At 30.7% G+C, this 25,101-nt stretch overlaps 1 protein-coding gene across 1 annotated transcript in view; it reads right to left on the bottom strand.

Moving 5' to 3' along the window:
- The window catches only part of spz3 (Spaetzle domain-containing protein 3), a 163,181-nt gene that overhangs the window by 19,743 nt on the left and 118,337 nt on the right, over nucleotides 1–25,101 (bottom strand). Inside the window, exon 2 of the mRNA XM_075374593.1 lies at nucleotides 7,062–7,186. Within this exon, the coding sequence (XP_075230708.1) occupies nucleotides 7,062–7,186 (125 nt within the window). The remainder of the gene's footprint in view (nucleotides 1–7,061; nucleotides 7,187–25,101) is intronic.

Genomic DNA, 25,101 nt, shown 5'->3' on the forward strand with positions numbered 1-25,101 from the left:
CAATAACTACCTGCACAAAATAGGCAAGAGAGAAGAGCCAATTTGCAACTATTGCAACGAGATAGATGATGCTGAGCACACCTTTTTTGAGTGCAATAGGTGGGACACACTTAGACATAGTAAGGCACTCACAGGTATAACTCCAGAGACAACAATAGACTACATGCTAAGAAGCGAGTCAAACTGGAATAATTTTGCTAGTTTTGTTAGACAAGTTGTTCTACAGAAATACTCCGATGAGAGAAGACAAGGTGTTGGCTAGAATAGGACTGGGTGGACAGCCTTGCTGGTGAGGTCCAGCATGCTGCGGTGTGTTGGCGCTGATGAGCCACCAAGGACTCCACGGGTAACAGTCAGGCAACAGCACACTGAATACTGAAGGGACCCGGTACCGCGTCGCGGCGAACTGGGTCTGGCGTGGTGTAATAATGTGGTGTATTGGTATTGCCCTTTTGGGTCCCCAAGGGAGCAATATTGATAAAGAACTCTCAAAAAGAGCTAACCGGTAGGCCGACCTGCCTTGCCGGTATATAGCCGGTAGGTGGGGAGGCCTATTTGAGTTTAAAGACACTCCCCTGGGCGGCGTAATACCAACAAGTCGGTCCGGCCCAGGGGAGCTGAGAGAAAAAAAAAGAAAAAAAAAGGGCATTATTATTACTACTATTATTATTATTATTATTATTATTATTATTATTACAGGCAACAGTTGGTTATTTATGATTAATTCTTTTTTAAATTATTGTAGATAAAATTTCAATTCAGTTGTTTCATGCAGGATATCGTAAAAGTAAAGCGGACAAACAAAAACAATAGCAGAGCAACTGGCGGAAGTATTCACCTTGGGCTGTTTTACAGTTGTAATGATTTACTGTGCTTCGATTTTTTTTTTGTTCTGCTTATAATATGATCATGGTGTATGATGATTCAAGTTGGCACACAACTCATTTCCCGTTACTAAAGCTCACTTTATGTTTTATTCTATTCACAACATTCATCACTGCCAATGTAAAGTTTAGTATGTTAATAATAAAATCCATTTAACTAATATTATTTTATCAATTCGGATATTTTGATAAAACTTTACTTGGAGAAACCAACTATTCTGAAAGTTTTGATGAGTAAAAATGCTATATAAATAACTACGTAAATACTTGAAATAAATAATTGTTTATAAAAGAAGGCTTTATATTAAGTAAAGAAACTGTAAAAGCTGTTGGAGAAATAAATAGACAATGCACAGATAGTTCAGACAAAAAAATGAGAATATGGGAATAGTATTCAAACAAATCTTGTACATGCTACTAAACAGCAAAATTGTAAATAAAAAAAAAACATTAATAATCAAATGTACTGACAAAACAAATTACAAATTCTCCTACATTTGCAAAAACTGCAAAACTCCTATATATGCAAAGGGTAGTAGCACCTCCGACATATGCAAAATAATTTCAAATGCCAATAATAATATGAATTTCTATAAATCTCATTTAATAGACTAATCTTTATCGCTTAAAATAATACAGCTATTTGAATTAAATAGTTCATAGAACTCATATAAAATAAAAACTTATGTAAAAAAATAATTTATTATTACACATCTGTGGTTAATGAGTAGATAAAAATAAATATTCTAGATTCATTATACATCCAGAATTTTAATAATGATATATTATAAAATAATGTTTAAAAAAAAACAGGATTCGAAAAGAAATTAAAACTTGAATGCTGTACCAAAATAACGTATACAGTTAATTATAACACAATGTTTCAAAGTATTTAACAGTTTGTTTAAGTATTTAAAAAATATAATTCTTTCTTAACCTTTCAGTCTACTTAAAAAGAAAATACAGAAAATTTAATAATTTTGATTTAATTGGATTTTAGAGCTACAACAATGCATAAAATTGTGTTTGACTTATTATTTCTAGCTGTAGTAAACTATCAGACGTATTCCTTCCATTTACATCCTAACTAAAAGAAATAGTTAAAATATTGGGAATCGGATTCCGCTATCATTTTTCAACACATTATTTAAAATTTCTATGAACTCTTCTTTTAAATACATATTGATCCTCGATTTTATAGTTTAATGTAAAGAGAAACATTTTTTTAATAATATAATAACTGGATTAACATTTCCAAGTTTTACAACATTTAAAAAATAACTTTTTAGTGTCACCCACTTTTATTTTTATTTAAAAAAACTTTATACATGAAAGTTTTTAGCGGATTTCCAAAGGATTTGTAGAAATCGCTACTGTGCGCGGTCATATTTTCTAGGCGGCGTCGGGGGGAGAGGGAACCAAGTTTTTTTTTACGTTTTGAAGTCTCCTGAACCCGATTCTGCAATGTTTATATACATTTGTATGTATGTATAAGATTTTTTTTTGCCCGGTTTACTGGACGCAAATATTAATAGTTTGTGACAAAACTTCGTGGGGTGATGTAAATCTGCTGCGAATAGATTCTTATTGATTTTCAAGTGTATTGTTTCACAGGAACCAGAGTTAGAGCAAAAATAACTGAGTTGCTGAATATGTATTCAAGGTATTTCAAGATTTTCACGTTGAAACCTAAAGGGTGACATATTAGAAAGACAAAATTAGACTTTTGTGAACACCACCAGGTTTGAACTGGTTTTTAACGATTCAAATTCAAAATATCATGTTTGAAGCGAAAATAAGAATTTTTCGAGCTAGTTTCGCTATAATCATCAGTTACACAATAATCCAAAATGTAATTTGGTATGAAGGAAAGGGGTTGATGTCCAAAAAATCAGTTTTGAAGTTTTAATCGATTTGGGTCAATTTGAACCTTTTCTTTTTTGTGAACACCCCTCCAAAATCACACAAATTGTGGTTCAGCATCAAAGTGGCTTATTGGCAAGTAGCATTGTTAAGTAATTGATACGGTCATAACTCTACAACTATATGAAAAGGAGAAAGAAAAAACACAGAAATACAAGTACAGTGTTGGTATTAGAAAAATACCAGTGTAGGTATTAGAACCTCTCGTATAAAAGAACACATGATTCTAACATTACATAAAACACTGGATCTAGACATAGAAGAAACATCCTGGCGCTCATCTTCTTTGACGTCAAGAACGCCTTCAATAGTCTGTTGTGGTCGTCGAGCTTCGAGTCGCTTGCAGATAAGGGGATCGACACCTATTTGAGGAGGGTGCTTCAATCCTATCTCTGGTTTAGGGCTATCATCGCATCTAGCGTTAATGGTAGGGCCGTGTTTACGGTTGATCGGGGTGTGCCACAGGAATCCATGATGTCACACCAATTGTGGAATATTGTCTACGGTGGGGTCCTAAGATTAACGTTCCCTGAGGCTGTTACCCCGCGCGCCTTCACGGTTGACTTGGTTCTGGTCTGATAGGACCGAGCAGAACGTGCTGGATACGAGCAACGAGCAACGAAGCCATCGAGTTAATTAGAGACTGACTACCCGACAAAGGGCTGGAATTGGTCTTGGAGAAGACTAAGGTATTGATCATGGCCGAAGGCGGAGACTGCAGCACATCGCCTTCCAAGTAAAAGATGTCTCTGTGCTTCCCAGTACATTAGTGAAATACCTTGGGGTATAACTGGACGGGAGGAATTCGTTTAGTTTCTCTGCTTTAACCGCGGTTAAAGCAGAGAAGACGGAGGCCGCGGTAAGCAGGCTTCTCAGCAACGTGAACGGCAAGATTCTAGAAACGGTGCGTGTACTCCAGTGTCATGAATTATTTTCTGCTATACGGAGCACCTGCCTGGTTAAGATCCCTGAACACACAGCCTAACAGAATGACCCTTGAGCGGGTCCAAAGAAGGATGTCTCTGCGAGCCTGCTCGGGCTACAGAACTGTCTTCTATCAGGCGGCGTACGTTATTGCCAGTACGCCGCCGATACTTGCTGGCACGGTTCAGGGCATACTGTTATTGGGGAGGAGGATAAGGCGTCATCTTACGATGTTTCCATTTCCTTCCTTCATTGTTAATTTCCTTCCTTGTGTTGGAGTTCTGTCCCCTATGAGTTGGAACACCGCAATATTCCTGTCCTGTAGCCCTGCAGGCCGTAGTACGTGACTACTTGTCTGATTGAACGGCTCTGTTTAAGGATACGCACCTAGTTGTGGAAAAGTCCGTCACCAGGGGAAGCCCGCAGGGTTCCGTTCTCAGTCCTTGCTGTGGAACCTGGTATTCGACGGATTTTTGGGACCGACATCTCCCGCCTGCGGAGGAGGCTTTACAGCCTCGCGATGGAAGCATGGCAACAAGAATGGCATGCCACGACTGGGAGTTCCTTGATGCGGTTGCTTTGTTCAACCGTCATCAGTAGTTTGCCTAAGGGAAAAGACTCCTACCGCGCTGCTGTAGGAAGCTAACCGAGAAATATGGCTGACTACCAGCTGGATTATGGCTCCAAGCGCTTTAATGGTGGACAGGTAGTTGCTGGCGTTCAGCGGCCTACGCGTGGCAGCGAATTGCTGTTTTTGACGAGATAAATTTATTTATTGATAGTCATATACGTTTTAGTAGTTGACGGAGTCCGCCTACCCGTTTTAGTAATACATGACAAGTGGGCGGTGGAACACGCAAGCGAGTGGTGTATGGTACCACGCATATTCCGCTCACGCTGTTAGGTTAGCTCTAGAAACTATTTAGGACACTGGTCCCTAAACTGTTTCGAGGCTCAGTAGCCGTTTTTGCACAGACATTCGATCTTATGCTTTAGGGCGATCGAACGGAGTGGAGGCGGGAGAAATGCCAAGCAAACCAATTACGATGTTCTCCTAGGCAGGAGTCAGTCCAGATAAGGTGAATCTGACAAGGGAAGTTGGACAAATAGGCTGATTAAATGTATCGCACTGCGGGTAGGTAGGGGATTTGGAGAAGTAGACTATTTCTTTATTCGGTTCCTGTCGGGCCATGCCTGCTTCAGGTATGTATACTAGGAAGCATAGCGAAAACAACTTTTGTCAGTATTGTGACGCCCATGATGATGTCGATCACGTGATTTTCGTGTGCGATAGGTGGACGAATCCAAACCCACCGGGTTGGTGTGCTGGTGAACGCGTCTTCCCAAATCAGCTGATTTGGAAGTCGAGAGTTCCAGCGTTCAAGTCCTTGTAAAGTCAGTTATTTTTACACGGATTTGAATACTAGATCGTGGATACCAGTGTTCTTTGGTGGTTGGGTTTCAATTAACCATACATCTCACGAATGGTTGGCCTGGGTTTGTTAAAGACTACACATACAGACTACAGTCTCAGTAGAAGACTGCACTTCATTTACACTCATACATATATATCATCCTCATTCATCCTCTGATGTATTATCTGAACGGTAATTACCGAAGGCTAAACAGGAAAAAAAGCTAAGGTGGACAAATCTTATGGCGCGGTATGCGACTGTAACGGGTCCGCTAGACACGAACAACATTATCGGTGTCATGATCGCTAGTGTCGGGAAGTAGAATGCTCTCTCCGAGATGGTGGTGAGCATTGTAGCGTGGAAGGTGGCTGGGTACTAGGATGGGAGTCAACCTGAGGGGTTGAGGAGCGTCCATCTTGGTCAATTATTTTAGATTGTGCCATATCAGATTAGACCAGGCCGAGTTAGGCCCGGACGCGGATATATGAATACCTTCAATACCTGTGGGATCCAGCTAGTTTCCTTGTTGCTCCTTTCTGACAGGCGATCCTGCGATTTTCATTGGGAAATGTGTTATGCTTATGGCAGGTCTGGTTTTCATGTTATAGAGGGAGAGAGGTTTAGTCGGTGAGAGTCTGACACTACTATTTGTACAGGTGGATGGTGTTAGAGATTTCCCCTGTTCCAACGGTTAAAAAACACTGAAAGCTAGTTAAAACACCGAAAGCAATATTATTTTCAAATATCATTTCAGCAGTACAACATCCTTTCTTTCTTAATTAAAACCGGAAATCCGCCCTTCTGATGCACTTACTGCAGCAGAGCTTTTTGTTACTAAAATTGTGGCTTTTGTAATTCACCATTTTTGTGTTTCTTTAAAATTAAAAAAGAAAGTCTAGCTTCAATAATAATAACAGTACATATGTAAATTGACGTTGGAATTGTAAAATAATCTTTGTATGTGAAAGCAAAATTCAGTTATGAAATCTAAAATAAGTACATAGGTGTAGGCCAATACATCATTCAAATACACTATTCAGAAGAGAGAATTATTTTTGTTTTTTCCTACTAAGTATTAAATCTTTGTTTATAGAATGTTCAAAATACTATATGTACAACCAAATAAAAATGTTAAACAAAGTAAAACCCATATAATTCATATTTGGCTTGAGGAATTATTTTGAACTGTTTTATAACATCTGTCACCTCTACTCAACCTGATGAATCAGATTCATGTTTGAAATTGTACGATTTTTAATGGTTCTTAATCTTACCGGTGTGTTTTTTTAGAAAGTAAGAGTTTTAAATTACCTGCTCAACAATTACATTTAAGTTGAAAATATATAAATATATAATTTGTACTAAAACTTTTCCTTCACTGTGTTACTAGTGGATCATTGTGCTGATTGGAGGAAATGAATACCAGAACAAGATGATTTCCAATTCTAAATTTAGTTCTAAATCTAATTTTTTTAAATTTAGTTTCAAGGAAAAATTTATTAATTGATGATGGGATGTGAGGTTTAATTAAAAACTGCATTTTTGTCAAACTCAATAATGTGTAAATCTAGTTTTGTAAGTAGAACCACTACTTTAGTAATGATGATGTGATTTAATTGTTAAGAAGAAAAAGAATGCTTAAAAATTTCAATCCCTGCGAAGATTCAAGTAAAGGTTTGTGCTTCTTTAGCTGCATAATATTATCAGTAAAGAATAAAAATCTGATTCAAATTCTTGTAAAATTCAATCAAATTCTTGTAAGCAGGTAGAATATGATTCAGTTATGTATTTAAATATCTGATAAAGTATTTGTTTCATTTCTGTTTATTAAGTTGTTGAAATAATAACTGTTTATGATATTTTCATTCTGTCATTAATTTTAATGACAATTAAACAAAATAAATTAAATACTTACATTGGGTAACTGTTTCCAGCAGTTGGACAAAAGAGTTGATGAAATCGTTTAATACACGGTACACCTCTGATAACATCTCCCCGAACCTCAAGTCCAAGTGCAAGTGATAATGCAGTCCACAATATCTGTAAAATAAAATAAATGAGTTAATTGTTAAAAATTCTAATAATAATATATAAATTTAACTCCCTTTTTAACCTTCTAATTATCAATAAAGAGAAAAATAGAAGTTTGTAAAAATTAAAAGTGGATAATTTTATTACTAGTCAATTGTTAGATGTTATTTATCATCTATTACTACAAATCTATATGCATGCTCAAATAATATTGAGTTCTTTTTTATTGAAAACTTTTTAACATGATCTGCCTCATTCATTGAAGCGTATGTATCTTTTTATAAGAGTAAATGAGCACGTAATTTATAGAAGTGAGTTTAACTAAAGAATAATTTTCTACTTATAATTTTCCGAAAAAAGTAATTTATGAAATTAGAATTAAAATTAAATTAATGTAGAAATGTATGAAATTAGAATCAATTTTTTTTTGGAAATTAGAATCTTTGCAGGAATTATAAATAACAGTAATTTGAGTCTTTAAGTTATAGAGGGAAGTAATAGAATGGCATATAAAAATAATTTATTAAAAATTTTTGTGAATTTTGTAAAAAAAATTGTAAATTACACAGTTTCATTAGAGATGGTGGCACTGTGAAATGCTCTCTTTAGTGATGCGATGTGATCACTTTTAAGAAAGATGACTTTCTTATGATGCAGTAAAATAATATGATTATGAGACAATTAATTTAATTTCATATTTAGCAAACACTCTTGTGGAAATATGAATATGATTATAAAAAAAATTAAGGAAATGATTACAGAAGAACAGTATGGATTTAGGAGTGGGAGGAGGTAAGGGTTGCTATTATGTTAATAAGAATAATTCGTGAAAGGTATATAGAAAGAAGTAAAGGTAAAAGAGCATGTTTTAAAGGTACGGAAAAAGCACTTGACTGTGTCAAATGGGAAAAACTAATAGAAACTGATACGAAAATAAAGGATGCTCAAACTGAAAGGTTTAGAATAGAAAGAGCAGTTAAGATACTGCCTGTCACCAATCTTGTTTAATGTGTATCTAGAAGATATGATTTAAAATGTTCTAGAAGAAGGTGAAGATGTAGGAGAGGAAGCACAAGATATTCAATGATGATTTCAGAGGCACTATGGTAGAATATAAAATAAAAATGGATGTCAGGAAAACTAATGAAGTAAGAAATAATAAGCGAATGAATATCTGTGTACACAAATGAAGAACTGAACAAGTAAAATAGTATACAGGTATTCAGGTAGATTATAAAAGTGAAAACAAAATAATAAGAAGAGTAGTAATGACTAAGAAAGTATTTAATAGAAAAAAACAGTTATTATATTGCAAGGTGTTTGAATCGATAAAACGTTCAGTCAACCGAAGAGTGAACATTCTGACGTTATCTCTACATAAATGGAAGACTACAGCCGATCATAGAAAATTTAATTAAATGTATTACACGGATCAACAATCTACGAGCAGTGCGTTCAATCAATTTTGGCTTCTGGAAAGGTGAGCTATATCGGTCCAAAATTTAGTGGTTCAGGCCGTAAATTCAGACCGTTGTTTCAATAACTGTTGAACAGGCTGATAATTAATTTCAGGATTCGGTTTGGCTCACCGCACAAAATCCATGTTCAAACTGTAACATCTTTAGTAAAAGTATTTCATTCTTCCCAAAAATCGTGGGGAGCAACATAATATTATTACTAAAGACAGATGTTAAAATAGGTTAGGTAATTAAATATCTTTCACAGAACCATTCTAGTCTAAAAAATATGTCTTACTTTCACATAAAAAAATGCTGTTCTATTTATTAATATTTTCAATTGTCAAGTATTCATTAATAAATCTGCGACAATAATTTTATTTAACCGATTTTTATTTTATTTAACAGTTATGATTACCGGTATTTATCTTAATTGTCACTTTCATTTAACAATGTCTTAATGAAAGTAATATAATGTAGATTATTTAGAAGGTTACTTCAGCTTAAAATATGTCGTACTAAAAATAACTTATTACAAGATGTACAAATGTTATTTTACATAAGTGAACAATAAAAAATTCAGATTAAGAATATTCTAAAGATACGTGATGGCGAGACAATAATTATGTACCTGTCTAGCCGACTTTTTGATTGTGACACTGAGAATTTCTCATTTTATATTCGTAAAACCTATGAATCGTGTAAGGAATATAAAACCGCTTAGTGGTGGAACAAGAGAAGCGTGTATTTGCTCAAGACGTATATCTTCATGACATGTTACATTTAGTTTTTTTTTTTAATGTTGGTTTTCATGTAACATAATTAAGTAAAATATAATGCAATTCATGCAGTATAATTATATAACTACTTAAATAAATTTTAATATAAAAAAAAAAAAAATAATAATAAAAATTGACAAAGAATCATTTCTTCTTAAAAATTAGATTAGTTTTCCCTTGGCCTACCTATTCAAATTCTGTTGTACATGTTCTGATTTATTTTCTTAGACTAGTTTGGACAGGTGAAAGGACTGTTCCTTTTCAAACAATTATAATTGATAATGATTAATTATATATATATATATATATATTCTTTTTATTAACTGTAGCGGTTATAAGCGATAAAAATATAATCAATCAATCATATAAATAAAACACTTGAAATGTTTGGCATCATCTCAGTCAGCTCACTCATCTTATGATTGAATAATTACTTGACCGGCAATTTTACGCTAGTTAAAATAATAAAAAGTGTCTTTTTGTGTTTACATGTTCAGATAATAGACCGATTATTATCATCAGTACTAAGAGTATGAAGTAAGAATAAAGCCTTTCATTTTATTATACGTAAGATGACCAAATTTTTTTTCGACGTATTGATGTCCCTGACCTAAGCACTAAATGTGTCAGTATCTTTCATCGTACAGTTTATTCGAAAAGATACTTTTCCTTATTTTTTAAGAGAGCAGATGAAAAGGCTAAATAGAATGATTATATATCAGAGTGAAAAATTATTCTGAAATCTTTATTTTTTTTTTTTTAATAAAATATTTGTATGACGTTATATCCACTCCATTTTTAAAACCCATATTTTTGAAAGAGATCGCATCAAATACATTAAAATTCTTTATTTAAAACTGCTGTCCTCATAAAAAAATATTTAAAAAAAAACAAAAATGAAAATTCAAAAATTACAAAAAATGAATACTTTTCAGGCGGAAAAAACTCGCCGATATATTCAAAATATTCAAAGATAAGTATACTCTTGCTGGTTGCTATTTTCTGCTCATAAAAACTTCCAAAGATAGTTCCTCGATTACATATTCGTTGAAGGGTGGTTTTTTAAAAAACGATCTTTTAAGCGACTACGATGGGCCAATTAGTGACCACGTAGTGTTCACTTGGTTGGTGTTCATGGGTACTACTTAAAGGATCAACAAAAGTTTTCTGGTTGATTTAACACGTAGGACCTGTAATTCATATTTTCGTTTCTGATTTCACTGTAGACATGTAATGATCGGATATAATAATCCATCCGGAAGCAATTTTCGTAACTCTTATAGGAAGCAGTGTCTCTTCCAATCTGTTTTCAACGCTAATAAAGAAATATTGCTTGGTTTCCCCTGTAGAACCTTTGTTTTCATTCTAATTGTAACGCGTGGTAAATTAACTCGTTCATTTCCAGCGTAAGACCGAAAAAGTTTGATTATTTAAATGTTTCACAGCCCACACCTTCCAAAGGTAATTGTTTCAAATAATCATTTTATTGTATTAATGCCGAACTTATGTTCGCAAAACTCGATGAAAGTTTTGTAGCAGTAAATTTGTGGTTTTAAACTAGCAGTAAATAAATAACTGAAGTATTTCAAAAGACAATTTCAATTACGGTATATAGTACTACAATGTAAAATAATTTTATTTTTCGAAATAATTTTTTCTTTGTTTTTAGAAAATCTGTACTTCATTAAAATTATGTTTATCGGCCATTAAAATTCAATAATAAAACATACAACTGAACGTGATTAAATAATATGTTTTAAACATTCGATTGAACCATAAATCTATAGTGACTGAAGCTAAAAGATAACAATTGCTAACAAAACAAACTAGGGCATATGAGATAATGTATTTCCGGGCAAGTACATGAACAATATTAATAGCAACTTAACTATAGTAATATTAATACATTTATTATCTTACGTATGGGTTAAATGAGTAAGAAAGAATTAAGGAATTAAAACAAATATTTTACCATAAATGCTGCCAACTGAAAAAGTATCATTTTGTATGTATTTATTGATAACGTAAAATAAATTAATTTCATTTTCAACGTAAAATTTTTCATTGCTTTGTTATATTGTGAATTTTCTTAACTTGTACACGATTCTGTTGATTCTTTGAATTTGTGATAAAGAATTGGAAAAAGCCTTTTATTTTGAGAGAAAAATGGTGAAAAAAGTTGTTTGTAACTTCTCTAAAACGTTAAAAAATACAACTTTATTATATTTATTTTATTATTTATAAAAGTAGGTATGCAATTCAAGTGTACCCTATTTTAGTAACGAAAAATATAAATTATTTTGATATTAATTTTGTGGATGAAGAACTTCAAAATTAGAATGACATGAGTGAAGGCAACAACATTATGATCTCTGTACATTAAAAAAAAAAAAAAAAAACAAAAAAAAAAAACATAAAACTTCTTAATAACTCGAACGAGTAACAACTTAATCGACTTAATTACGTGAAGAAAAAAATGAAAAAATATGAATTTTTACATCAAATGTAAATATAATATTATATTTACACTTATTATTTAGTATTATATTTACAATTTTGTAGTAATACTACAAAAAGTGTAAATGTATATTTTTCGATGTTTGAACCCGTGGTTTTGGATGTGGCCTGACAACAACTGTGAAACATTTTTCAACTGTTGAAAAATCCCAATGCTTTGGAAAACTGGTAGAAACTGACGCAAATTAACTTTACCTAGCTACCTTTAGACACAGAATTTTGAGCGCACTTGGTAAACACGTTTTTCTTTTACTTTATTTTGCATTTCATGTTTTCTATAATTTCACAGATTTTTTTAAAATTAATCAATTTATTAAGTTATTATAAACACATTTATTTTTCAGTTGAGTTGGATCAAAATATTTATTAATAATCTGAACAATATTAAGTTAAAAATAATTCTCGAAGCACATAATTCAGTATGTATGTATGTATATATATATAATTATTATTATTGCAAACCTCAACTCCACAACATAATACTGGTCCTTTAAAGAAATATTTTTTTAATTTAGTTTAAAATAAATTTATTTTTTAAATGCAACAACGGGAACAACATAAAGCCTTTTATTAGAAGCCAATGTTTTATACTGTTGCTTGAAAATAATTGATTTTGCTATGTGACGTGGTAGGTGAGCGAATATGTCGGTTTTTATATATTTATAATGTGTTCTGTAGATTATGTTATTAGATAAAATAAGGAAATCCTGAAAACTATTTCATACTCAAAGGACATAATTAAGTAGTTTCGTGGAATAAATGCCTAAGTATATGAAGGACTTCTGCGAATATTAAAAAAACTATCTCTTGTAAGGAAAAAAAATGAATGCATAAATTCACCCCGTTTTTATAATTTCTTATACTGGAAATAATTATGTTTTAATTTGTCTGAAATTGCAAAAAGAAAATTTGGTTACGGGTACTTGAATTTGCTTTCAAGGAACGCCAATTTGTAAACTAGATATCACAAACTGATTGCCGTTTTTAACAAGACAAAAAAGTTAAATCTGATTAATATCAATAATGAAGTGATAATAGTGGAATTTATTACTGATTACAAGCCATGGTTTTTTTTGCATCTTTTAAAGATAATGTTTGTGTTCTCATAGAAATTTGAAGTTGTAATATCAAGTGGATTAAATTTTTATATATATGTATATTTTTTTAAACAATCGGTTGCATTAGAATAAGAGTAAATTTTTGATGAATGGAATTTATAAAAACATTCATAAAACTTCTTCATTCCAATAATTTTATTGTTTGAAGCTTCAGATAAAAGTACTATAATTAACAATGATACTGTACTTATTTAACGTAGCATCATTTCTATAAATACTTCTGACAGAATATCCTTATACGCACAAAGTTTAAAATATAGTTTTTATTCAAAACAAAAAATTACAACTTACGGACTTCTTAATTATATAATATAATAGAATAAATTATAAAAAACCCTACAAAAAGAATTGAAATACATAGTAATCAATAAATTAAGTGGCAGCAAACTATTTTATTTTTTAAAGATTTGGAAAGATATTTAATATAAGAATATACGTATTAAGTTTGTCTGTAACATTTTGCCTCAGTTGTTGCTTATTAAAAAAATTCCTTTCGGCACGCCGAAAGACGGAGGTAGTTTTCATCGGTGCTAAGTAGGGGATAAATAAGATTTCCACCTTAAAGTTAAGAAAAACTTCAAATTTACTCAATACGACAATGGTTGCATGTGAAAAAAGTTTCACATGTTTAGCATACGACAAGCAGCCATCTTCTTACAATTTTTTCCACCCATTGGCCCTTATCCAAAGAAGAGTAGGAACGTTAAACGAATTCGATATTTTACTTAATAAGAAAATTATAGCGATATTTTGGTTTTCCTGTTTTTTTTTGTTTTGGTCATCCCTTACCGTAAGGGTTGGTCATATGAAAAATTGTTTCAAATAAAATCTTTAGGCAATGTTTACAGAACTACTACCACGTTAAACGGATAAGATACTCTGCCTATTAAGGGAGGTATGATGTTTTTCTTTTCAAAACCCCATTTTTTCCATCCCCTGGGCCAATTTTTGGCAATATCAAAAAAACATTACTTAGATAAGTTTTATGCTCTTATCCAAAGAATAGCAGGAACTTTAAACGAATTCGATATTTTACTTAATAAGAAATTTACAGAGATATTTTGATTTTCTTTTGATTATTTTTAAGAATTAATTTAAGAATAGTAGGAACTTTAAACTAATTTGATATTTTACTTAGTAAGAAAGTTATAGCGATATTTTGTTTTTTAGAGAAAGCCTCCCCATTTCCACCCCAAAGTTAGATTTTGCCCATTAACGAACTCGACCGACATTTTGGGTCGTTATATTTTCCGTATCAATTTGAAAGTGATTGGCGCAAAATTACGGCAGTTATAGTGACCACAAAAAAGTGAAATATATAGATATATATAAACTTTGGACAGACGGTGGTTTTGAGGTCTGCGGGATATGAAACGCGAAGATATGTCGAAATTTTCTGTAAGTCAAAAAATATCATAAATATAAAAAATACAATCATGTAGTCTAACTAGCAAACAAGAAAAAGACACAGTAATAACGAACTAAAATATGAAATTATTTTTGATATGAAAATTATGTTTATTAACTTTTGCGCAAATTTTGAGAAAAATTACTAAGTAATTTAATTTTAAATTATGTTATGCAATTTATAGCCAGAATTATTCTGTTTTAGCCAATAAAATTCTACATATTTTACTGGTTTTGAATATATTTTTTTAGCAGGATAATTTATTAGCGAGTAATCGAATAATTAACGAAACGAAAAAAGGGGACTTATGAAACTAATTTAGGTACTGTTATTCAGGAAATTTCATTTTCAGGTATATTGTTAAGACAACTACTTAAATAATATCTGTTGGTTAGTGTCGGCTGCAGTTGACGTTAGATAATGGTAGATGTTAACTACTGACAACAGGCTGATCGATTGGATTTAATGGTGTTTAGTCACTATCACAAAAGGATCAGAATGAAAGAACAACTTTCTTAAATTTATTTATACCGAAACAATAAGTATAGTGAACTCAATCTATAAAAACGTTAAAAAATCATTTAAGTGACTAAATTTAATACGTACGTTGAGTTTTTCGTATACCTATTGCTTCACTTTAAAATTTACCAAAAACGTACTCTTGTTCTACGAATAGGAGAACGCTGGGCCTACGTAATGGCAACCGTTCTACAAGTCGACGTCAACAGAACGTCGCTGCCAAAATGCATTCATTAACTTATTAATTTGACATTGGTAACGCGAATAGATGATTCATTTTGAATCGATAATGAAATTCTACCTTTCATATAAATAAAGCGATCATGTTCGTAATGCTGATGTAATATTTCAAAATAATTCATTTCCCTTATACGTACAGCTAGCTATTTACTGCTGTAACCCGGCTTCGTTAGAGTCCTCTTTAAACTAAAAGATTTTTTGTCAAATCTTCCTGATGAAACTTACGTTTAAATCGTGGCTGTAACAACCTCTTTCAGCAAGTTTCGTAAAATTCGGACATAATTTAAAATACATAATTGAAAGAGGAGTGATCTTCACTTGAAATAATTTTATAAAATGTATTGAGTGTAAATTGTAAATTGCCATTGTAAGATTAATTTTTACAATTTGTCTTCTTAAGATAATCAGGCTCTCTCTCTCTCTCTCTCTCTCTCTCTCTCTCTCTCTCTCTCTCTCTGTCTGTCTGTATATATTTGTAGAAGTATATGTGTGATTAAATTAACTACGAGAATATTAAAAAAGTAGCTAAAAAAGATTTAAAAATCATTTCATAGTTTTATAAATCTGAAAATTAAAATGAAAATGTGTAGAAAGATTTTTAATCGAATGACTGGAAAGCTACTGAGGAAAAATAGTAGTACAAATAAATAAATTTGTAATGAAAGAATATCTATATTAGAAAACTTAAACGTGTTTGAGATTTTTTTGAGAATAAGGTTTTAAAACATTTTCCTCCATCGTGACCGGCGCTGAGTAGAATGTAAGGAAAAATTGAGAAATGTTCATAATGATGTATTAATATCATAAAATATTATTTAAAATTAAATTCGATCAAAAAAATTACAAAAAACCGTTATTGCAAATTACAAAAACGTTTTGTAAATTTTACGTTTTGTAAATTACAAAAAAACCGGATATTGCCACCCCGGCATAGAAAAATATAATGCTACTTGAGTTCGAATAGGGTCTAGACCAAATCAACCTGCGAGTTTAATTAAACAAGGGTGAGCAGTTGACGACTGTCAATCCTGAAAAGAAAGACAGATACTTCGGCGATATTTATTTAGATATTTCCCCGTAATTTTTAAATCTACTTGCCATCAATTAATAATTTTTCATTACAATCACAATCATGATCGTTCCTAATTGAAATTTTATTCAAAATAACTATTAAAAATTTAAATAAATACTCAATAGTGAAATCATATTAACAGAAAGTATCAAATATTTTTCACAGAATAACCAGTTAAAAAAAAAAATATATATATATAATATAATTATGTATTGTATTATATGTTGTTAAATAGTATAAAAACAGTTATTAAAAGTAGTGTTAACAGTTTAGTATCTCCTCCCTGATGTTATTTTATTAATTTCTAATTACACTTCAATTTTAATTTTTGTTCGGAAGTTTGAGTTTCAGAAGAATCGTAAGAAATTTAAAATACATATAATTTATTAGTTATAGTTTACCTAAAAATAGAATCATACGAATTTTTATTGTATAAAGGATTATTTTTTTACTAAAATAAAAAACAAGTACACCATAGTTAAGTACTGCGCTTGAATATTAATAATTTTGTATTAAACTGATTTTTTATTGAGATATATTTAACAAATATTTTAGCGTATGCCATAGTAACTAACTTATTTAAAAATCTTTTATTTATAAAATAAACGTAAAAATTGATTTTAATGTTACACTACAATAACTGTACCTTTACAACTATAGTTTTAATCGCGTTGCTATATGAAGGGTTTTAAATAATGATATAAGAAATTATGACATTATGATATTGAATTATGGAATTCAAAAATAAGCGTAGAAGTTAAGCACATTCTGTAACAACAGGTTTACTTTAACCTAAAAAAAAGCATAAAAGAAAAATTGTAGGTTAACTTGACCTGGAATTAAATAGTATTTCAGCTGCAGTATTAATAAATATAAAGTTGAATTTTAAATATAAAAGTAAATTACTAAATGTTAAGTTGTGTCCTAATGAATATTATTGAAAATTACTTCAATAAACAAGAGATGAAAAAAGATATCATTGCAAAAAGATCGATAACATACAGCGAATAGCATATCGTTAACTTCTATGGCGTACTGATTTAAAATGGAACAGTAACGGATAGCCGTGAAAGATGTAAGCGAGTTAATTACTAATGAAGGAAAATTCGAAGACCAAGAATAAGGTGAAGTTACAACATACTGCAGAAATTAAAAGCTGCCTGTCTGATATTTAATGCTAATAAATAACGGTCCTCAGAGTGGAAAAATCAACAGTGGCAATAAAGATAAAAATATAGTCTTATTTGGAAAGACGTAATACTATTTTTATGGCGTGAATGAGATAAGCCAAATTATAACATTTTCCTGAATACGGTAAAAAATAAGAGATTACTTTATTATGTTAATAAAATATTTAAACCGGTGAATTCTCATTGGTTCGAGGCAAGTACTGAAGGCCGGTACTGAAATACAAGTATAATCTTCCTGTGCATCCATAAGAAAAAATAGCTGCTATCACGTCAAAATGACGTTCGTTTACTTCTTGGAAATATTGACAAAGAAATAGCTCTATTCTAATGACGAGATTATGTTATAGAAACCGAATGTTTGGAACCCAAGAGTAAAATAGGGATATAAATAATCTAAAGTGTTCTAAACTGTTTAAAAATTGAACAATGAAATTATATTTTAGTGCAAAACAGTATTTAATTTTATTATGAGATGTAAATGTAATTAAATAATAAAACCAATGTTATGTTCACATTGCTATTGATTTCCTTCCGTATAGTAATTATACAACGGAAAATATTAAGTTGTATTTTTGTCGAAATCAGCCATCTTTCAGGTAATATCTATTTCAGTCAAGAAAGGTTATTTTTAACGATGAAATTAAAATTGGTACGTTCGTTTCGATAATCTGAGAAAGTATATGTATATATATTGCAATTAAAGATAACCATTATTAGACGGAAATTCAGCGAATCGTATTTTGAAAAACATTCTTCTTTTAAAGTAGCTGCTACAGAGAGGAAGAAGTTTTCTAACTAACACGTAACCTTATAATCTGGGTAGCTGCTATTACAGAGTGGTGCTTGTAAGATAATAATACGTTGGCTGATAATTTTCCTATGAAATGATATGTCGCCCGCACTGGCACGAAATATTTTCTCACGTGTTTAGTGATTAAATAAGAAATATAATTTCATCAGCTGATATTAACGGGTTGTTTTTAAATAATACACGCGTTTTCTTACTTGCATTATTAAAACAAAAATACCGGCTGTTTCATTTTTTTAAATAATCATTCCTGGCTGTAATGTTAGTATTTGAAAAATGGCCGATAACTGAAATAGTGTGTAGAGGAAAATGGCCAAAATTGTAGTATAAATACGCTATTTCGGAAGAGAGATACGAGAAAAATTAGTACTAAGAAAGTTAATGGAATGCTTTAAATTTTCTTGCTTTTCACACAAGAGAAAAAGCTTACTGTTAAGTAAAATAGTAAAAAAGATACGATTTCTTTAAATTTAATTTTTTATAGACAAATCCCAATAATGAAATTGTAATGTATAATTTAACGTCAAAACTGGGGAATAAAGTTAATAAACTACTTACTTATAAATAATGATAAATTTATTTACTTATTTGCTTACTATTATTATTTACTATTTATTTACTTAAAAGTTTATAAATCTCAACTACTTACTATTTAGTAAAACTACTAAGCTTCAAACTCATCGACAAACTCACTAGGATTCTGACTTACAAACTATCTGAAATTACTGTTATAAAATATTGATGAAGCGAAGTACATTCTGTTTAATACAAAAACAACAATGAAACAATATCTCATGCGTTCAGAATTAAATTATTTTGATATAATTTATTGAAAAAAGTGTACGATAATAGATTCCCGGTCATATGTGATAAATGTTTCCGACCTAAGAAAATGTATATAAACAAAAATAACAATACTTTAGATTTTATCTGAATTCCGTAAAAAAATGAAAGTTCTTTATAATTTTGCGTAAAAAAAAAAAAAATAGAAAATAAGTATGATAAGAAGCATGTAACATAATGATATAAATTACTACTGACCATTAACAAAGAGTTTACTGCCATGTTGCACTGAGGGCTAAACCTGCCCGACTGACTCATAATCGAGGATGTTCCAACCGCCCCACCGGTAGAGAGCGTCCTCGCAGAAGAGAAGGCTATGAAGAGAGCGTCATACTACGGCCCTCCGCACCCACCCACCAGAAACAAGGTGCATATACGCAGCACGCGCACTCACAAACATACATACGTAAATCCATACACAAGTACACTCATTTTAATAATTCATAATCTACATCTTCAAATCCTATATGGGCGTTACTGTAACGAATTAGATCATAAGCAGAAATTTAGAAGTTAATTTGCTGTGAAGGTTGCATGGATTTAGATATAGAGGAAGTGAACTAAGCGTAATTATAAAATTTCAATACGTTAGTAATTCATTTTCGATTTCGTTAACATTTTCAACACAAACAGATCTATCAGTCATTTTCAGTGTTTGCTTTTACATTAAATCGCGATTTATACGTTTCCTAATTGTTAAATAATATTTAATTTATGTTTCTCCATTAATTTCTCGATTTTTTTTCAGAACAACCCATTTTTTTTTTAAGAAACACTGAAAATCATAGTGAAAATTTTAATAAGTTCCACAGTTTAAGAAACAGGTCTAAACAAACCCTGCACAAATTTGGTAATTTATTACTGCGTTTTGATCGGTGGAAATTAAGATTTGAGATGAAATTATATGTTAAAAATTCACTGGTAAATTCAGCATGTGAATTCAGTACTTATGTCTGTAAATGTAATCATGAAAAAATTCTGACTTTATTGTTTAAACATTTAGGCATCATTTCCATCTATAATGTTAACACTGTTGTTTGTAAGTATAAGCCGGTGTTGGATTTTATTTCCAGGAGCGTACAATTTTATTATTACATAATAATAATAATAATAAAAACAGAGAATATATGTTAACATTGTAACCTGAAAAAAACCTCTTCTTTCATGTATTTTGGTACTTGAAAAACCAGTGATATATTTTATTGCTTGGGAAGGATAGATAAGCGAATAGAGTTCCGCTTAAATTATTCTAAGTTCAGTGGTTATATAAATAATAGAATAGATTTGATTAATAATTGGATATAGTTTGATGTAACAATGATAAGCTTAGAAATAAAATTAAAAAAAAAAAAAAGAATTGTACTATTTCTTAATAAAATTGCACAAAAACATATAACTTGCAATAAGAATGAAATTCTTATCTTTTCTGATTTCGATAAAACAGAATATGAACTCGGGAGCAGAATGAAGTAGAACTAATTTCTTGTTGTTACTATCTTACTTAAAGAACAAAAACGTTTTATTATCTCTTTATTGGAGATAATAAGACATGAAGTAGATACTACCGAAGCAGTAAAGTCATAAATGTCCTATCAGAACCTATCAATGCATTTGACTTGAATATTTTTAACTGAATCGATTTTAAATGTAAAATTGGTTAAAATGTTAGTAAAATTAATAAAAAAAATTTAATTTCGTTCAGTTTTACCTTATAGTGGTGAAAAGGGACTGAATTAAACAGCAAAATTTCTGGTCAGTTTGTATAATAGTTTAATATTGCTTTCTAAAGTAGATTATTTAGTTCTTGAACATTAACAGGTCTAACTATAATTTATGGTAAGAGTCTGTCATGTTTTCATCTGTTTAGGTTTAAAATTGGCTCACTATAATTGGAATCATACTACCATGTGTGATGCAGTATAAACCGATTAGAAAATTTTGTACTTTTTGTAAAAAATTAAGTGACTTGAAATTAAATGAATAAATGATTAGTCCTATTAAAATTTATTCATATATGAGATGATTAAATTAAATTAAACGGTCTCATACAATAAGAAGTGTTATAAATAAAAATAGCACATAAGGAGATTTTACCTCGTATAATTAAATCTTTAAGGGCTAATACTTTGAAGTTATAAATACATTTCGTCCCAAACACTTAAGTCTTTCAAAAAATTGATAACTTTATTACGATAAAAAACAGTAATTACTTAATTGGTTATATATTTTTGAATTAATACGAAAAGTTGGTTTTAATACTTCTGTTACTTCAAAGACTTACAAAAGAACGGAAGCACTTCCTGAAGTTTACGTGACGTCCGTCATTCATTTCACTCGTCTCTTCGCTTGTTTCCTCAGAGACGTCATTGCAGTTGTTTTGTCTTCTGATGTACAAGAATTACTACTACAGGGGAGATTGGTTCTACTCGTATCTTGTATTCAGACGCGTAATCGTAATGTAACTTTCATTTTATCGATACTGATGTAAAATTAAAATGTAAATTTATTTTTACATTACAAAGTGAATACAAATTACACGTATTTATAGTAACAATCTGTGCCAAAAAAAATGTAGCCAATAAAAACCTGAAGTGACGAGGAAAGAAGAAGCAATCAAGGCTACCTTAACATAAAACGCGTATGTTAACGTAAAATAAATTATTATATAAAATGTTAATTGCGAAGTAGGTTTTGTGGTAATTACCTTTACATCGAAATACGTTTAGAGTATTAAAAACTAAGCAGCGATAATAATGATTTTATTTATTTACTTCGTTTGAAATAATTTGATATTCATTTATCGGTTCAAGTAAATGTTTTTTTGTAATTCGTGCTGAAGTTTAATCATTGTTGCTTGTAGTGTGATATACTATAAAACATGAAGCTTATCTAGTAATTTTTATTATAATATACAAAAAAGTATCCATGAATAAACTAAACAAGTTGTTTTTACGAGATCATAAAAACTTCTGATTCAGATTATTCGGTCCGTGCCATTTCAGAGGCTATTCATAGTGTACGTTCAAGCGTAAGTACAGTTTAAATCCTATAGGTGATGAATTTTAGTCCTTTGATCTGAAGTATTTTATACTCCTATTATAAATTTTTTTCATATAACCTCTTTTTAAATGTTATGTCTATTTTGCAGTTAAGTTTTCCTAACTTATTATCTAATATTCTGCTACTTTCCTCGTTCACAGTTACATATGCAGCCTATTATTAAAAAGTTGTGATTTTCGACAGCGGAAATATAAACTCCGTGAATTTCGATGGGTGTATTAGAAACCGCATTTAAAAAGGGAGGTCTCAGAAATAATTATTATGTCTGCTAATTGCCGAATGCGATTCAATTGAACATTGAATCACGTATCACACTATTGGACGTAGTGATGATTTGTGGGAAGGTCCTCCTTCTTTTTTCAGCCTCAAAAAATCTCACAAAAAAGCTTTGATAAAGTATAGATTCCAGGTTAAGCTATTATAATAATACATTTTATCTTTCATTAGTGATTACCGATTTAAAGAGTTCTTCGAATTCACAGTTTTTCACAACTCACGAGGGAAGTCTTAATTCCCCCATTTATCTCCCAGTCTTTATTTCCATTTGGCGCAACCTCCTATTTGTCCATCATTACCCCCGTCCAGTGATGAAAGGTACAAAGAATCTTGTCATCCATCCCCCGTTAACCTATCTAATTTATTATTAACAAATCTAAGGATCTATTTTAGCAACTAACCTACTGATTATGGACTGAATTAATCGATTACGAGTTTAGTGTCAAACGATGGACTTAATTTTAATTCCTCAACACGAGAAAATGTTAGACTTTTTACTGGAATTATTACACCTGAATTGAGTTCAGTCTTTAATAATTTTATTATCTGAGTATTAATTGACCGAACCCGTAAATAACACTTGACATGACATATGCAGTGTTCTTTCTATCGAACGACTAACTACATTCCTTTTTTTATAGGTGTAATTAACAATAAACAATCAAAACAATGCGTGCTTTTATATCATGTTTGTTCTCGCATTTACAGTAAACCATATATAGGCCCCCAACTATCGTGACCTTACCTAGCACATACTGTACAATAACATAACAGTAATTGTTATAATTGTAGCGGCAACATGAAAGTTGTGACATCGTGTCTAAAGACAATTAAGATTCGTTAAGTCATTCGTGTAAAAATAATACTTTTCAACTCTTGATTATATCACGATACTTATTGTAGTGCCTAGTGCCATATTAAATTTTTATTGTGATTCTATTAATCCGGAAGTGTGTTAAATTAGTTGTGTGACGTGTTAGTATTTTATTTTTCTCTTATTCGATCGTACTCGGATTCGTAATCGATAGAATTTCGGAAAAATTCCTTTTGTTTATCACGTTTATCAGTTTGTTTTATCAGATGAAATAATAAAATATATATATAACCTTTTCCGGAAATTGAACCGGAGAACGGTTGATCTTTAATTAGTCAAAGAATTATTTTAAGTATATCTTGTTACAATCAAAGAGTCGTTTATTTTAAAAAGCGTTTTATTAACATCCAGTGGAATGGACCTAGTGTTTTGGAGCTTACAATTCGTGTAATCCATGGAGGATGTGCGACGACTAGTTAAACAGACTTCTTAAGAAGGCAAAGTCAGTATGTAACTGGTGGAAACGAGTATATAATTTATTAATGATCGAGAAAGGGAAAGAATTTCTAAGCCACCTTCAGCTACTTAAAGGAAAAGTGCAGAAATCTCTGGAAGAATATTAACCAATGTCATAGAAGTAACAGTAATTTAAAAGAATGGAATAATAGAACTAGATTACTCATTATTGGTAAAATTCAAAGACGAGGAAGAGAGAAAATGATTTTTTTAACATTTAAAAAAAAAAATATATTTGAAATTTTGCAAATTTCATTCTGATTGGTAGTAACCTCTTGACATATAAACCTTTATCCTGACTGGTAAATCAATAACTGATAAACATTGGAAACTAAATACCAAGGACGGTTAAGTTACCTGATGCGATTTTACTTGATCTAAAGAAATGCACAACCTTAACGGGAATTATTTGATTTTATCAACAATTTTTTTTTTAAGAGATATACAAGTAGACTAATATAGTTTTTATTTGTCGATTCATAGAATTATCCAAAGAACCTGCAAAAGTTAAAAATATTTTGAAAGCGGTGAATTACATAAACATCTGTTGGAGGCAACTCACATTTCGGTCGGTTTCAGAAAAAAATTCAATCTAAACTCGAAGACATTTGGTTAGGCTACAGTCTATTCTATTTCTGCTAATATAGCTTTTGGAACCCTATTTCACTCAAACCCTTTATGGTGATATAATGAAAAAATGGAAAACTGCACGTCACCCTTTAGTTCTACTGATATTGATTAGATCTAATGATATTAAAATATTTTTTTACTTTTTCTAGAAGTATGTACTCAGTTTAATAAATATTTTAATTTTTTTTTTGAAGATGTTAAGAGATGTGAAAAAAATTAGTCTGCGCATATTATAATTTAAGGAACACTTACTAAAATTGTTTACTTTTTTGTAGGCTGAGTAAGATTGAAATTAAAAATCATGTATCTCCTACATTTTAGACTATTAACTATAAATATCAGAAACATTTAGCTGTTTGTTTTCCTACAAACAGTAGTAGCACTGCACAAATTTATAATCAGAAGAGAAAATTATAGAAAATTTTGCAAAGGCATTCTTCTAATTACAAAAAAATCATAGTTACTCAATCTGATATGATATCCTTGATGAATTTTGCATATCCATCTCAGTAGAAGTTCAATTAGTGCAGTTTAAGTTTAATGAGAACAGTAATTCAGGTTTTTTCTTAACAAAACTTCATTATTTGTTCTTCTTTAAAGAGAATTGAGTTAATTTTTTTTTTTATGCAATAATGAATTGGATTTTGCGTTCATAAAAGCCAAACATTCTATTTATT

This window comes from Lycorma delicatula, chromosome 1 (assembly GCF_047948215.1).
Source record: "Lycorma delicatula isolate Av1 chromosome 1, ASM4794821v1, whole genome shotgun sequence".
Classification (NCBI taxonomy): domain Eukaryota; kingdom Metazoa; phylum Arthropoda; class Insecta; order Hemiptera; family Fulgoridae; genus Lycorma; species Lycorma delicatula.